Below are 14,776 nucleotides of genomic sequence, written 5' to 3' on the forward strand. Positions count from 1 at the left end.
TTTAGGATGCTCTCCTCACTGTATAAAAAGGATATTAGAAATACTTCAATTATATTATTTCTATATCAATAAAAAACCGATGAACATTCTGCAATATGAAATAGATTTGTTTCTCAGTTCTGTAAACACATTTATCTCAACATCCTTCCACAACCTGAAGCACTAATAGCTCCTAGATTTGAATGGTAATGAATATAAATTTGTATTAAGAACCTGTATAGATTAGATTTCCCAAACAGAAGCTAGTTGCACTGCCTTGCCTGGCTTACTGCAAAACCCACGTTTCAAAATCAGCTACTGACACCGCTGATTACAGTAGGAATCTAATCTGGGTTTTTCAGAGCTTCCCCAAGTGGTTTTTCTCCAGGCAATTAGTGGATCACCTTTTCTCATTTTAAACTCATATCTTCATCACTCATGTGCTATGGCCTTGGGGTAATAGGGACTTAAAATCTTGGTGCAGTGCTTACGTCTATTTTTTAAAAAGAACATTGAATTTCTGTGGTTTCAAAGAGCCGGAGCCCATATAAAGCCATCCTATCTTTAGTTTCTCACCCATTAGCTACAGATAAATCCTTCTGCCTTTTTGTGTTTGGTGTTTCTCTACTCCTTACCTGAGGGTTATCCGAAAGAAAAACAAACAAACCCCTCTGCGAATAGGGAGGAATCTATATTTGCAGACTAAATCTATATTTGCCACCTGCTTCATATTCAACTAAGCAACTGGGAACTCAAGAACCACCTCTTAAAGTACAAAAATAAAATATAAGAACAATCTCACACTCAACAACCCCATTTCCAGACCCTTGTTACACTCCATGAAAAGAATATACCAAAACAACTGGAAAACACAGAAAAATGGACTAATGAGATCTTTTTTCTAGCAATGAGAGGACTCACTTTTTCTTTAAGGCTCTGAGAAAAAAAGATGATTTGCTCTGAAGAAGGCCTCTTGTAAGGTTGTAAAATTCCTCACAGGCTCCTAGAGAGGTAAAAAGGAGCAATGACATGGAAGGAGGGATTATGGAGTGAGTCAGCTGAAATAAAGCGGGCTGCTTGAGAAACATTTTTCTTAGAGGAAAGTGACTACAAAGGGTTTAACAGGGAATTAACCTACAGCTTGATTTTGTTTTTATCCCTCTCTATCCTTTGCCTTAATGAAAATATTAATAGAAAAGTAAGATGAGCTTAAACAGTACATCAAGGAACTGAATCAAACAGGGCAAGGAATTGCTTGCCTATACTAAGAAGGTGCTGGGATTCTGAGGTCCTTGAGGTGAACAAGATATGAGCATAGATAAGGCCTTAGCCAGTTATTAAAGTAAGTAGCTAATTTAAAGGGTTTTAATTTCTAAAGCTGAACCAGTGAAATCTGATAGCAAACTAAGACCAACACTAAAGTGCTAAGTCTAAACAGGGAATCAGAAGATTTCTGGTGCTCAGAAAGTGCTGATTTTTTTTTCTGGCCCACCGAGGCCAGGCAGAAAAACAACGGCAGCAACGACAACAAAAATGAAGCAGAAAACAAAAGTAAAAACACATCAACCAACCCCAGGTTGAACCAAAAATTGAAAACAGTTCATATTTAGAGAACAAGAGACAGTTTTGCTTTGTTTTTAAATCTTGCTCTAAGTGTGTAGCTTTTAAAATTTGGGATGCAGTATTGTATAATACATTGGAGTTGAACTGTATATACTGATTGTATTAATTAGTTATATTCTGTGGAAAGTTACTAGATTCTATGCTAAGCATGAAAACCCCTCATAGAAGACTGGGAAGTCAAGAAGCACCTTCAACCTAAAAACAACAATACTCAAATTGAAGAAATGGCATCTAAGTCTGCTAGCCTTTCAAATCCAAATCATTTGTGACAGTACCACTCCCATTCTCATAGTACTATTTTAAGTTGGCTATTACAAAAAGTAACAGTGCCAATTAAACCTAAAAAGTCTAGTAAACAGTTGGAAAAAAATAAGTGCTAGGCAATCATAAACTAGTCTAATTTTCCTAATATATCCTAAAATGTTATGTTTTAACTAGGCAATAGAAAATAGGAATCACTCAAATTCACCTTGATATGAGGCAATATTGGTTTATTAACAAGATTAACAAAAAGCTGAGAATACAGTTACGACAATTATCTAACAGAGAATTAACTGAATCTTCAAGATGTGAATTATTACTTTTATTATCCTTTGAAAGGACATTTAAGTTTTAAATACTATGAAAGCCTAGAAGTAGAATATATCTAAAAATACCTAATAATTTTATCAATGATATTAATAGAAATAGATGGTATGAAAATTTGTAAAATAGCTGTACATTTTTTGAAAGGTTTTGTGGCAATATTTGTAAATGATCTTCAATGGAATCAAAGAAAACTTTGTTGTGAAATAAGAATCTGTTCACATATAGGGTAACTAAGAACTTAAAAATAGGACCCTTAAGCAACTATATCTTGTCTAAAATGACAAACTGATTTTTCAAAAATGATTTATATAGTATAGTTTTATGCCATATTCCTAAAAGAACAGCTTGATAATGTATTTATTGACAAAATAACAGAAAAATAAATCATTTCCCTGAGCCTACTCAGGAATTCTAAGCTAAAAACATTCTACTTTATATGTTTACAATCATTCAATAAATAGCTACATTAAAACGATAACTCCAGGGTAAGGAAGCTATATCACAATGTCCCAATTTGTCAAAGTAGGTTAGAATAAAAGTTCCATCTATTAATTATTTAAAATAATTGCTAGTAAAATCAAGACAGAAACAGATAACTAACTTATTGCCTGCCTGGAGAAATCAATACCTAATGTAATCATGCTTAATTACTTACTTTTTAAAAAGTAAACAAACAAGATGTTGGGCTATGGTCATATTACAGAAGCTTTATCAAGTTAATGTGCTAATATGATTTTTGTAAGTTGTCTAAAATATTCAACTGAGTACTAATCTTAAAAAGTAAATGCCAGTAACTTCTAAATAAAAATTAGCACTCTAAAGCACCTGTCACAACTTCCATATTTTCCTTCCTCTGAGTTCACTGCTCATCACCAAAGATGAGCAGAGGAACAAAACTCAAATCAAACCATTTATATTGCTTTTTTAATTAAAGATAATCTACTTTTATTATCTCTGATAAAAGGTTTGATGGGAAAGGAAGTTGTAAACTAATGGCTGAATAAGATTTTGGTGTAACTGGTAGCTTTTAATTATTCATGTTCTCCCTCAATATCATGAATAATAGAAAACCAAACATATTTCAGTAAGATTTAATATCAAGCACTATTTTATAAATTGAATTTCTATGCTTTATGTATTTGAATTTCTACTTCTGCATTCTTTTATGAAATATGTATCAAGCCCTTGATAAATATTCTATAAAAATCTTGATTTACCTACAATGCTTACCTACATAAAACCATTCTGTAGGCCAAGTTTAGGCCCTTTATTAATTACAAAAAAGATTGTTCAATCTTATTTATATCTTTAATGGTAATTAGTAATCATTTGATTTTTCTAATTACCTAGTATTAGGAATCCATTTTTCCCATTAATTTGATAGCCAACAGAGTTTTGATTAGGTGGAAAATGTTAATAACTACCACATACAGTCACTACGACTGCTAGAAAACACATTTTAAGGGGGAAGAGGACAAAAAGAAACATTGTGTTTCTAGTTAGTGGCTTGTGGCCAAAAACATGAATCAGCTATACTAAAATAAAACAAAAACAAAAGCAATGTGGCCTAACAAGTGACAACAATCTGTAACACAATTACAGAAAAAAAATCTGGGATTAAGACTTTTTGATGTGGCACAGAAGTCCAAATTAGCAGTGGCTCATACCCTGAGGGGGTTTCCCTTAGGAACAAAGACCATACCCTTTGACATGCAGTGAACACCATCTGGAATTCCAGCTCTTTGAGTAGCAAGGTCATTTTCTGACCTGGCTACCATACAATAATCAATAATGTCAAAGCTTAAAATGAAGGGCATAAAAATACTTCTTTTGTTTTACACAGTAAATTATACATACCCAAATGGTAGGAGAGTTAGCTCTATCATTCTAATAACTCACATTTAAAATATAGTATCCTAAAATGTTTACAGTTTAGAAAAGGAAAGTAGGGAGGAACCTAATGTTCTATGTCTCCATTCATCTAGTTACCACAAGTTAGTGAAGTTCCACCTTTTGACGGTTGTGTCTTACCCACCTGAGCTGCCAGTAATTGTCCTACCTATCTCACAGAACTGCAGGATAAACAGAAGCAATAACACAAGTGAAAGAACTTTGAAAATGAATGCCCAACATTAGTTGGCATTATCATTCTTTTGCATGTGACAACATATAGGACTATAATACTTCTTTCTTCCTGTGAATATATTCATCCCTGGGAAAAAAAGTTGGTAACAAGGAATTGACATAGTACAGGATAACTGGCAACACCTCCCAAGGTTTCACTGTTAACATTTAATATTTACTAAGTACAGGATGTCCCCCGAGTTACAAAGGTCCCATAAATCCAAACCACTCTCCTTGCCTCAGCTCCCTCCCTTATCTCTCTCCTTTTATAGAAACTGGTGGGTGGGTGTGGGTGTGTGTGTGTGTGTGTGTGTGTGTGTGTGTTGGGGGGGAGCCTGGGTGGAGATTGAAGAGAACCAGGAAGTTCAAAAGTAGAAGAAATTGTGAAGAGTAGACACCACAAAGCATGCCTACTCACCACCCCCATCCCCACCTAAATCTTCTGCCACTACTACACATCAGCTGTGGACCTCTCTGTCCTGGGAAATAAGGCAAAAGTTAAAAGTCAACAGCTAAGAGCTATGACCTGGGACATAATAGGGATAGTAAAGTTCATTTAAAGGAAAAACCACTGATCCCAGTCCTTAACCTTAATCCTTTAAACCAATCCAATAAAGATAAAATATCCATTGCAAAGTATGGACAAATCTACTTGCTTTCACTTACAAAGGTACTCGTTGTTTTTTTTTTTGAGACAGAGTCTCACTGTGTTGCCTGGGCTAGAGTGCCGTGGCGTCATCCTAGCTCACAGCAACCTCAAACTCCTTGGCTCAAGCAATCCTTCTGCCTCAGCCTCCCGAGTAGCTGGGACTACAGGCATGCGCCACCATGCCCGGCTATTTTTTTTCCTATGTATTTTTAGTTGTCCAATTAATTTCTTTCTATTTTTAGTAGAGACGGGGTCTTGCTCTTGCTCAGGCTGGTTTCGAACTCCTGAGCTCAAACGATCTGCCCACCTTGGCCTCCCAGAGAGCTAGGATTACAGGCGTGAGCCACCGCGCCCGGCCAAAGGTACTAGTTTTATCATGCTACTTATTCATTCCACTCATCTATCTTCCACTAATCCAGTGACTGAGCCACACCTGTGACTAACCTAGGGTTTCCCCAACCTTTGGTGAATTGTATAATTATTTCATTATATTACAATGTAATAATAATAGAAATAAAGTATACAATAAATGTAATGCGCTCGAATCATCCCGAAATCATGCACCCTTCCCCGGTCCGTGGAAAAATTGTCTTCCACGAAAACAGTCCCTGGTGCCAAAAAGGTTGGGGACTGTTGCACTAACCAATCCCACTTACCAACTCATCCACTTTCTCCAGTTTAACCAATTTTTCCCTTACTCCTTCCAGAAGTTCCCACCCTTTATACTTCTTCCATCACTGACCCTTCTCAGTTGTAAGGGACAAGAAGTTGTTATGCTAGGAAATCTCTGTACTAATGACATTGGGTAAACTAGGAAGGAGAAAACTGTCAGTGAAAGGGGTAAAACTGGGGCTGAAGGAAATGTTCAAATCACCTGTGGTTTCAGTTTGATGTGGGTTAGATAAGCATATTTCAAAATAGAGGTTTAAAAAAAACACTCAAATTGTTAATAGTACTGCTAATAACCAGAAAGATGATTCCATCGGTCTCCCAATTTAAATAAAGACTTTCAAGGATAGAGTTAAAAGACGACTACAGATTAATTTCATCTGCAACTATTCTTACCAGTTCAAGAGCAATGTCAGAAAGAACACGCCCACCCCTTCTCTTGAGCCCACTTAATAACCAAGATGCCTATTCTGAGAAAGTGAGTTTGCATAGAGCACTACATACCATTTATCGGTTCTCTAGAAAGTTTGATTTGTGCTTCGTAAGAATGCCCACAATTCAGTAAGTTTTGTGCTGGAATAGTCTATTACAATTAGTAGTGGTTAAGTAGGTTTTATACAGATATGGCTTGTTCTTTACAGGCTGCCTATAGGAAAATACTGTTAAAGTTTTCTACGGAAGTTTCCAAAAATCTTATGCTTCACCCTTGGATTTTTAAAAAATTTACACTCCTCCCCCTTTAAAAGTTTTAAGGATTAGGGCTCTGTGGAGAAAGGAAAACTGCTCTTAAGTCTATTTGTGCAATTAAAGTTCTCCTTGGGGCATTATTGGAATTTAACTACAGTTTTTGGATAGGATATACTAATCTTAAAATGAAACCATTCAAATCATGATTTAAATAAAAATTGAAGCCAGGAAGACTTAATTTTTTGGGGTGGAGGTAAAGGCAGGGTCTCATTATGTTGCTCAGGTTTGTCTCAAACTCCTGGGCACTTAATCATTTCACTACCAAAAATACAAACTCACAAGCTTACTATAATAATCTTCTAATTCAGAAAGATAAGTACTTTTTGGCCGGGCGCGGTGGCTCATGCCTGTAATCCTAGCACTCTGGGAGGCCGAGGCCGGAGGATCGCTCGAGGTCAGGAGTTTGAGACCAGCCTGAATAAGAGCGAGACCCCGTCTCTACTGAAAATAGAAAGAAATTATCTGGACAACTAAAAATATATGTAGAAAAAATTAGCTTGGCATGGTGGCACATTCCTGTAGTCCCAGCTACTCGGGAGGCTGAGGCAGAAGGATTGCTTGAGCCCAGGAGTTTGAGGTTGCTGTGAGCTAGGCTGACGTCACGGCACTCACTCACTCTAGCCCGGGCAACAGAGCGAGAGTCTGTCTCAAAAAAAAAAAAAAAAAAAAACAAAGAAAAATAAGTACTTTTTGAAAAGTATACATAATATTTTAAAAGTAAAATTCTACTTTTTAAAAAAGAAATGACATATGTTGTTATGTATGAAAATAGGTAGCAATATTGGTTAAGTCATTGACAGAGTAACCACCTCCAATTCAGTTAACCCAAGAGATTAATTGTGCATATTTAGAAGTCATTACCACACAGTGCAATACTTAGCATGAGCACCAAAACAAACATTAACAGGAGCAGCTTATATATTCTAAATATTTCTTCACTATCCTTATTTTTAACAAGACAAGTAAATATATTTATAATTTCTAAAACTATTTTAGTTATATGAATTCTGAAATTTTTAAGAGATAAAAAATGTACGTCAAGTAATATGAAAGACTTAAAACAAAGACACATATGTCTTTACCTTTCCCTTCCTGTTTATTCAAAGGCTGTAAAAGAAAGATAACATTTCCTATTAAATTTCTAAACAATTTTCTCAAACTAAAAAGAATTAAAGGCCATTCTTTCTACGACCTATAGAAATCATTTTTGTTAAAAGCCAGATTATTTATTTGGTAGTTGCTGATGAATCAAGATACTTTTAAGTCATTTAGCTAGTTCGTGATGATACTGAGTTCACAATCACATTTGCAAGTGTATTTCCTAAATGGTCACCCTTGATCTTGAAATTTATTTTACTTGGTATCACAAAGGGATGGCCATTGGATGTCAATGATGTAAGGCATTCAATCTTCAAGGCAATGACTAACATTGAAACTGAGAAAATTAGTATGAGGAAATTGCTGCCTAAACATGGTTTTGTTAAATTCTGTATGTTTAAAAAAGGTTTGGAGACAAAAAGGTTTTGTGGACTTAAAAGCAACTGACTCTGATGGAATGCCAAATTGTAAACTGCCAGACAGCTGCAGCTGGTAATAAAATGCTAAAACCTGAAGGGCTTTAGCAGAACCTGATTATATGGTAATCCTAGTATCTGAGAGAAGGCAAAAGAGCTAGAAGAATAACTGATAGACTGGTTGCCATAGTAACCAAGATAAATTTGTATACCAACTGGGGAAAAACACTGGGGTTGCCATCAGGTATGAGGCCCACATTATGTCTTCGGTGCTTTTTCCTCAATTTTGAATCATGAGATGACAGACTAACACAAAGACTGCTCAGTTTGAAATAAGAGAATAGACAGAGTTCCACTTTGAAGAGTAAAGAAAGCACCCAATTAAAGGTTTAACTGTTTAGCTGAATAATACCCAACAGTGAGAGGGGAACAGACTTTGTGAAAGTTTACAGAAATTAGCTTAGCTCTGGATAGAAAACAGAAATGTAGGTTAAGTATCAATTCAAGTTAAATATCAGTAGGGCATCATAAAATATCTACAATTTTTATTACTTTAACTTTCGTTTGAGGTATTTCTTACAGGTTATTAATCTTCTACACAAAGGATTATATAATTCACACTGTGTATGTGTGTATATAAAGGGTGAGATTTGTCTTATCTCAACTATCCATGCCCCAGGAAGCAGCCTTTTAACCAGGTTTCTAAACTCACTGCTGGGGCTCCCTTCACCTGCCTCACCACAACCTCCATGATTTCCTCTTCATACGCCCTTCCTCCATCTCCACTATCACCACCTCTACTACCCCAGGAGTAAGTACCAAATTGTAGACAGAGTACGAGGAGGAAACAAACAGCTTGTCAAGGGGCTTGCCTGGCAAATTCACCTGACTTTGTCAAAGTCGTAACAATGAACTGAAGAACATACGGAGTGTTGTGTAATGTAAAGGTTATATAATAAGTCTCAAATACCAATAATTAGAAATTATTTTCTACTCTATAAGACTACCACTGAACTTAACATCCTAAAACTATTTAGGTTTTTACATTTTTAAAAATAAAATTTTATCTACCCTATTTTATGAAGTAGGTTATCACGAGAACAAAATAAAGTTTTCAATTTACAGGAGTTTGTACAGATTCAAATTGAGCCCCCAAACTGCCATATACTGCTAAGGACTGTCCTACCTCCATGAGTCACCAGTTGACAGCTGGAGGTCACTAAATTTAGAATTGAATTTACTAATATGTAGAAGCTTTCCCCCCACTTCAATATATTACATGAGTGTGATAAAACAGCATTTACAAATATATTTCTATCAATCCACAAAGCCAACAGCAATCAAATATAATCTATGATCAAATGCCAACTCATGAATAAACAGCCATTCTAAGGAAACTTGCCTAAAGTAATTCATATCACACAAATATTTTTTAAATTAAAGCTTATATCAATTTTCAATTTAGAGAGAAATGTTTCTGATGCTATAGTAAAGTGAGAAGGTGAGTTTTCAACAAAGGCGGCTATGCAACTTTTTTAGACCTAACAATTCTTCAGGACAGTTTGGTTTCAGTTCCCATGATTTCATCAATTAATTGCCATTACTCTAAACTGCATGTGGTAGATTGAAGTCAACACTAACTGACTCCTAAAAATAAAATAATATAAATAACAACCACTGTTCTTAGATAAGCTATTCTGCCACTCTTTTTTTATCCTGATTTGGAGAAAATTAGTGAGCAAAAGTTAGGATCCTAAAACAGTCAATGTCGTCTGATGGGCAAGGCATGAAAAACGGTCAAGTTAGATAGCAGTAGATCTTCTTAGGATCCCGGATAACAGGGTAAGTGCCAGAAACCTATAGCAGCGATACCCAGCAATACTTTCCTTCGTTCCACAGACATGGCAGCATGGTATAAATGAGGAATTAAGAGACTTGGGTTCTAGTTCCAAGTATGCCACTAATCAGCAATGTGTTGCTTCCCCTCTCTGAGCCTAGGTTTCACTTTCGGTTAAATGGGACAGCTGGGCTAAATGATTTCCACTCCCTTCCTACTCTAAAAATACTGTTACTCTACCATTCTTCTAAGACCTCAAAAATATTTTGGCTGCCAGTAAAAAAGTGCTGAAAAGATAACATTTATTTTTATAACATATTCTCAGTGCCAGCCTTTAGTATGTGTAGGTATAAACCACAAGAGTTAGCAGAGGCATTCACCTTATATATAATTACCCAGTAAATACTTAATTTCAAATCTATGGGTCTTAAACCATGTACCAAACACCATCAAGTTTGTTAAACTAAAAGGTAAAAAAGAAATCAGGGAAAGATTTCCCAAGAACAAAAGCTTATCAATAAAAATACACTATTAAACCTCAATACAATGACGAGTTGGAAGTGTTCTCAAGAGTATAATCTCGATTTAAAGATGAGGAAATGAAATGACTCATAGTCCGGGGCTCTTTTCTACTATACTACAGTTCCTCCTCCCTTTCCTGCTCTATCAAAAGACAGCACAGTAGCAGAAAGAACACCAAACTGTCAAACTGGTCTGGGTTCTAGTCCTAGCTCTGCCATTAATTTGCTGTGGCACCTTGGATGAGTCACTCTCCCTCTCTGGGCTTCAGTTTTCACAACATTTTATATGAAAGAGAGGCCCCTTCTAGCTGTAATAGCCTATGATCTTATAAAATTCCTATCTGACAAAACAAAAATATGCTTTCTTAAAAGATAACGTGAAAATTTCTAGCCAAGAGAACTAAAACGTTTGGGCTACTGGTTTTAAATAGATGCATCAATTCAATTCAGCAAGTTGGTTCTAAAACATTTTACTCTAGAATCTACTAGTGGAGGATCTCTCCCCACTTCCCTGTCACTGCACCACCACCCTCCACACATAGTGTGGGGCAGCTATGATATACTAGAATAAAAATACTGGACTAGGAGTCTGAAGAGCTGGTTTCAAGTCCCAGCTCTGCCACTTACAAGCTGTATCTCCTAGGATAATTCACTTAACACTCTCTGAGCCTAAGGTTCTTCATCGGTAAAAATGTAGAAAAGAACAATAAAAACAGACCTAAAATGTCAATCAAAGTATTATAAATGTGATATATATTGCAGAGCTGGGTAAGTGAAAATGATCTGCCACTGTGGAGAAGTGTGCTATACTGGAATCCAAAGTCTTTCTGTAAAAAACTGGGCTGATTTATAACTTATTAAGTTTGCTTTCGAAGAGTAGATTAATAAAGCTGAAGACACCACTGGGAAAGAATTGCAAGAAATAAATTAATTTTAGGAAATGGACTGCATATTTGGATTCTGCTGATTAACAAAACATAAGAGATAAGTCTCAACTGCCTACTCAGTTTACTACAATTTGGTGAAATAGTCTGTATACTCCCAAACACACAACAGCAAGGAACATTTCTTAAAGTGCCCAATTCAGTCTATTAAATCTCTTAAGAGTTTGTATGGTATGCCACTCCAGTTCATATTAAGGGACAGAAGATATTCCTAATGACCAAATATCTAGTGATGCCATCCGTTTCCACAAATCAAGATTTCTTACTTCATTTCTAGGTAGTTAGTTGCTCAGCCAAGTCTCACAGTACTTTATGCAAATGACAAAATCTGCCACAGGGGATAGAGGAAAATGTAAATGATGCTAACCTTTTTCTATCCTCTCAGTACTGCTAGTTCTTTACAGATGCAATTCTCCAGATGAGTCTATTCTCTTCCAAATCCTCTCACCAGTATGCCAAGGAGCCATGAAATTCACTAACTGACCCTGCAGTTTTATCCATAGAGCTCAACATGCCCAGTATTTAGGCAGATTAGAGTTACAATTAGAAAGCTGGACTTCAGGAGACTTTTTCACTTTTAACCTAGTATCAGAGGATCAAAGTGCTTGAGAAGCTATATTATCCCATGGGAGAAGAAGAAACTATCAATTCTATCAAAATGACTCATCCTGTTTAGATAAGTAAAATAGCTCGAAGTTCTGTATACTTTCTCCCAAAGTAAGCATTTTAATACAATTAACAAATTTGCTAATGCCAAGAAAGGAAAGAGAATGAACATTTGAATGCTTTCTCTGTGCCAGGTACTGTACTAGACAGTTTACACAGGTCCTGATAAAACTTTGAAATTAAACTTATTCAATGAAAAGAAATAATAGCCACACAATAGTTCTAAATTGATAACAATCACGTAAACTGATTGATATTTCCCTTGCCCACTCCAACACACACACACAAAAGTACTAAAGGATTTGGTCTCTCATTTAATGTGAATTGATAGTTAACTACTTTGAAGGGAAAACCACATGCAAAAAATTTAATTTCAAGGGAACCCAATACATTTGAAAACCCAAAAGTATTTCCTATCCTCTACTATGTGGCTATGAACTTGTCTCAGATATTGAACTTGAAGAAGATTCAATGCCATCTCAAGATTGGCCACTGCCACCCCAAAATCCCACAACGGTGACATTAAGATTGGTGGAAACACACACATCTGCAATCTACCAACATACATGTCTTTCTGACTTTGTTGCTGTAACTTTTTTGGTGCACAATATATACCAATATATGACTTCTAGAATGTATGTATGCATAACTCTATTTGCATCAAACGGGGTATTTCTTCCACATTTGTAAGCATGAGAATTGAAGGCAGTTGAACTCCGGAACCATATTAGTGATTTACCCTAACACACAAATTTTGCCAATTCTTACAGCATGAAAATGTATGTCACTGCCTCTAGTTCCACACACGTCCGTAGAAGAGTTCAGTGAAATCGCTTTAAACACTATTCCAACTTCAAAAACTGGAAAACTCGGTAAGAAAGTAGAAGTCCTAGTCAAGCGAAACATTCCAACTACCGTACTTCCTACTCAGAATCACCCATATTAATCACCACTAAAACATCTTGCAGAATTAGATAAAGAGCACAAAGCTGGGGCTCTCCTTCCAACCACCAGATTACTCAGCACTTGTTTGTATTTCTGTAGTCAATTGTGTATATTTCTGTCCGGATACCTTTTTAGACCGCATTCTCCCTAATGCCACCTTGTCTTCAATTTCCACTGCCTCGCTGTAAGGTGCCGTTGCTGTTTTAATAAAACACTGTTGATCTAGAGTACATCAGCTAGAGGACTTTCATAAGTAAATACCCAACCTTATCCCAGCTCCTTTTTGTTCTGTACAAGGAAAAGAGGAGGACAAATAGGGGAGAGTTACAGCCACCTCTGAAACGAATAGGTAAGTTAGCGGTAAAAGGAAAAAAGAAACCTGGAAGTACAATTTCTGTTACTGCTGCTTTAATCTATGGTCCCCGAGGCCAAAACGGATGTTTTAAAAGGTAAGCTCCGAACCCCACAGATACAAATCTCTGGCTCTAAGGCACATAAGCTGTCTGTCCCACCTCGCAGGAAGCTGGACAAGACGGGAAAGGGGCTTCAAGAGAGCTCCTGGGGCCCGTTCATCAGGGAAAGGGGCGGGGGGGTGCCCGAGGTGGGCGAGTCCCCTTTCTCCAACTCACCCCGCCCAAAGGAGCCCCAGGTCTGGGTTCTGAAGTACTCGAGTGAGACTGAGAGGAACATAGGTGGCGGACACAGCGGTACCTGGGAGGGGTGTAGGGGGAAGATACAGGAGATGCCGGGGGACTGGGATGCCCTGCTTCTGGGCCATAGCTGCAGTTACTTACCCTACGGGGTAGCCGCCCCCCAGGTGCACATCTTCAGGGGCATCGTAGAATTCCTCGGTGTCGCTTTCCGACGCCATTTATAGGACACACCCGCGGGTGAGGGGGCCGGCGCCGCCTGGAGGAAGGGTGACTTTCGTCTCCTCCTGGTCGTCCTCCACCCCAGCGAGACTGGGGAAGTGGGTCCCAGTCGAGGCTGAGGAGGGAGCAGACGACCTGGAGTGAGGAGCCGGTTAGGGGAAGGGGGCCGCCTTCACTTGCCCGGCTTCGGGAATGACCAGCAGAGCTGCCGCCTGAAGAGGCGGCGGTAGGTCCAGGGACTGCTGCTACCACCGCTCCCAGCGATAGGTGTATACCGAGCGCGAAAGAGGCGGCGGCTTTTCTCAGTGGGGGAGAGCGGGCGCGCCGGCGACAGCGGCTCCAATTTCTCCCGCAGCAGCAATTACAGCAGCTGGGAGAGCTACTTGCCCGCAAAATACCGACGCGGACCTACCCTCGCGAGATTTCGGGAGGGGACGGTAAAGCGTGGGCGGGGCGAAGAGGTGGCGGGGGCGGTTCCAGAGAGGCAGCGCTCTGATTACTTCTGTCCCAGAAGCCTATCAAAACGGCGCAAGCGCGTTGAGGGAGTTCGGCGGGGGCCGGAAGTAGCTGAAAAGGGAGGGATTGAGCCTTCTGAAGGGAGGAGCCTAGGACCTGCGCAGGAGCAGCGCGGTACGCGGCTCTGAGGGCGCGCGCCCAACGTAGGTGGGGTCTAGCGGAGCGTCTGACCCACTAACTGCAGTTTCAAACAGAGGCATATTGAGAGGGATGATTTTAAGTCTGTTTCTTTTCGTGTGAGGAAATGCTGTTCAGAAACATTGGTGTGGGCATTTTGGTTTGTATTTACGTTGTCTTATCCAAGCCCAGAATATCCCACCGTAGGGCATAAGCAGGTCCGCCACTTCTAGCGTTACAGAAACAACTCGCCCTATTCACTACAAGATCTCTAATTGAGGGTAGGGTACTTGAGAGATACTCGGGAAGCGTGCCAGTTACATGGAGTAATGATGGATTTATTGCTGGAGCTGAGCCAACATAAGGCCTCCGGTTACTTTTTCTCCACACGTATCTATCACTGCCCACACTTAATGTGAGAGAAATTCTTGCATACTGCCCAAGATGTGCGTCAGCCAAATGTAA

The 14,776-nt window shown here is 38.4% G+C and overlaps 1 protein-coding gene across 3 annotated transcripts in view; it reads right to left on the reverse strand.

Moving 5' to 3' along the window:
* WDR44 (WD repeat domain 44) overlaps positions 1-14,111 on the reverse strand; it is an 87,286-nt gene extending 73,175 nt beyond the window's left edge. For all 3 annotated transcript variants that reach the window (XM_012653548.1, XM_012653547.1, XM_012653546.1), the window contains exon 1: positions 13,601-14,111. In XM_012653548.1, the coding sequence (XP_012509002.1) occupies positions 13,601-13,677 (77 nt within the window). In that variant the 5' untranslated portion in view covers positions 13,678-14,111. The remainder of the gene's footprint in view (positions 1-13,600) is intronic.
* Between the last annotated feature and the right edge of the window lie 665 nt (positions 14,112-14,776).

The sequence above is a fragment of the Propithecus coquereli genome, unplaced genomic scaffold (assembly GCF_000956105.1).
Source record: "Propithecus coquereli isolate 6110/MARCELLA unplaced genomic scaffold, Pcoq_1.0 Scaffold422, whole genome shotgun sequence".
Taxonomy (NCBI): Eukaryota; Metazoa; Chordata; class Mammalia; order Primates; family Indriidae; genus Propithecus; species Propithecus coquereli.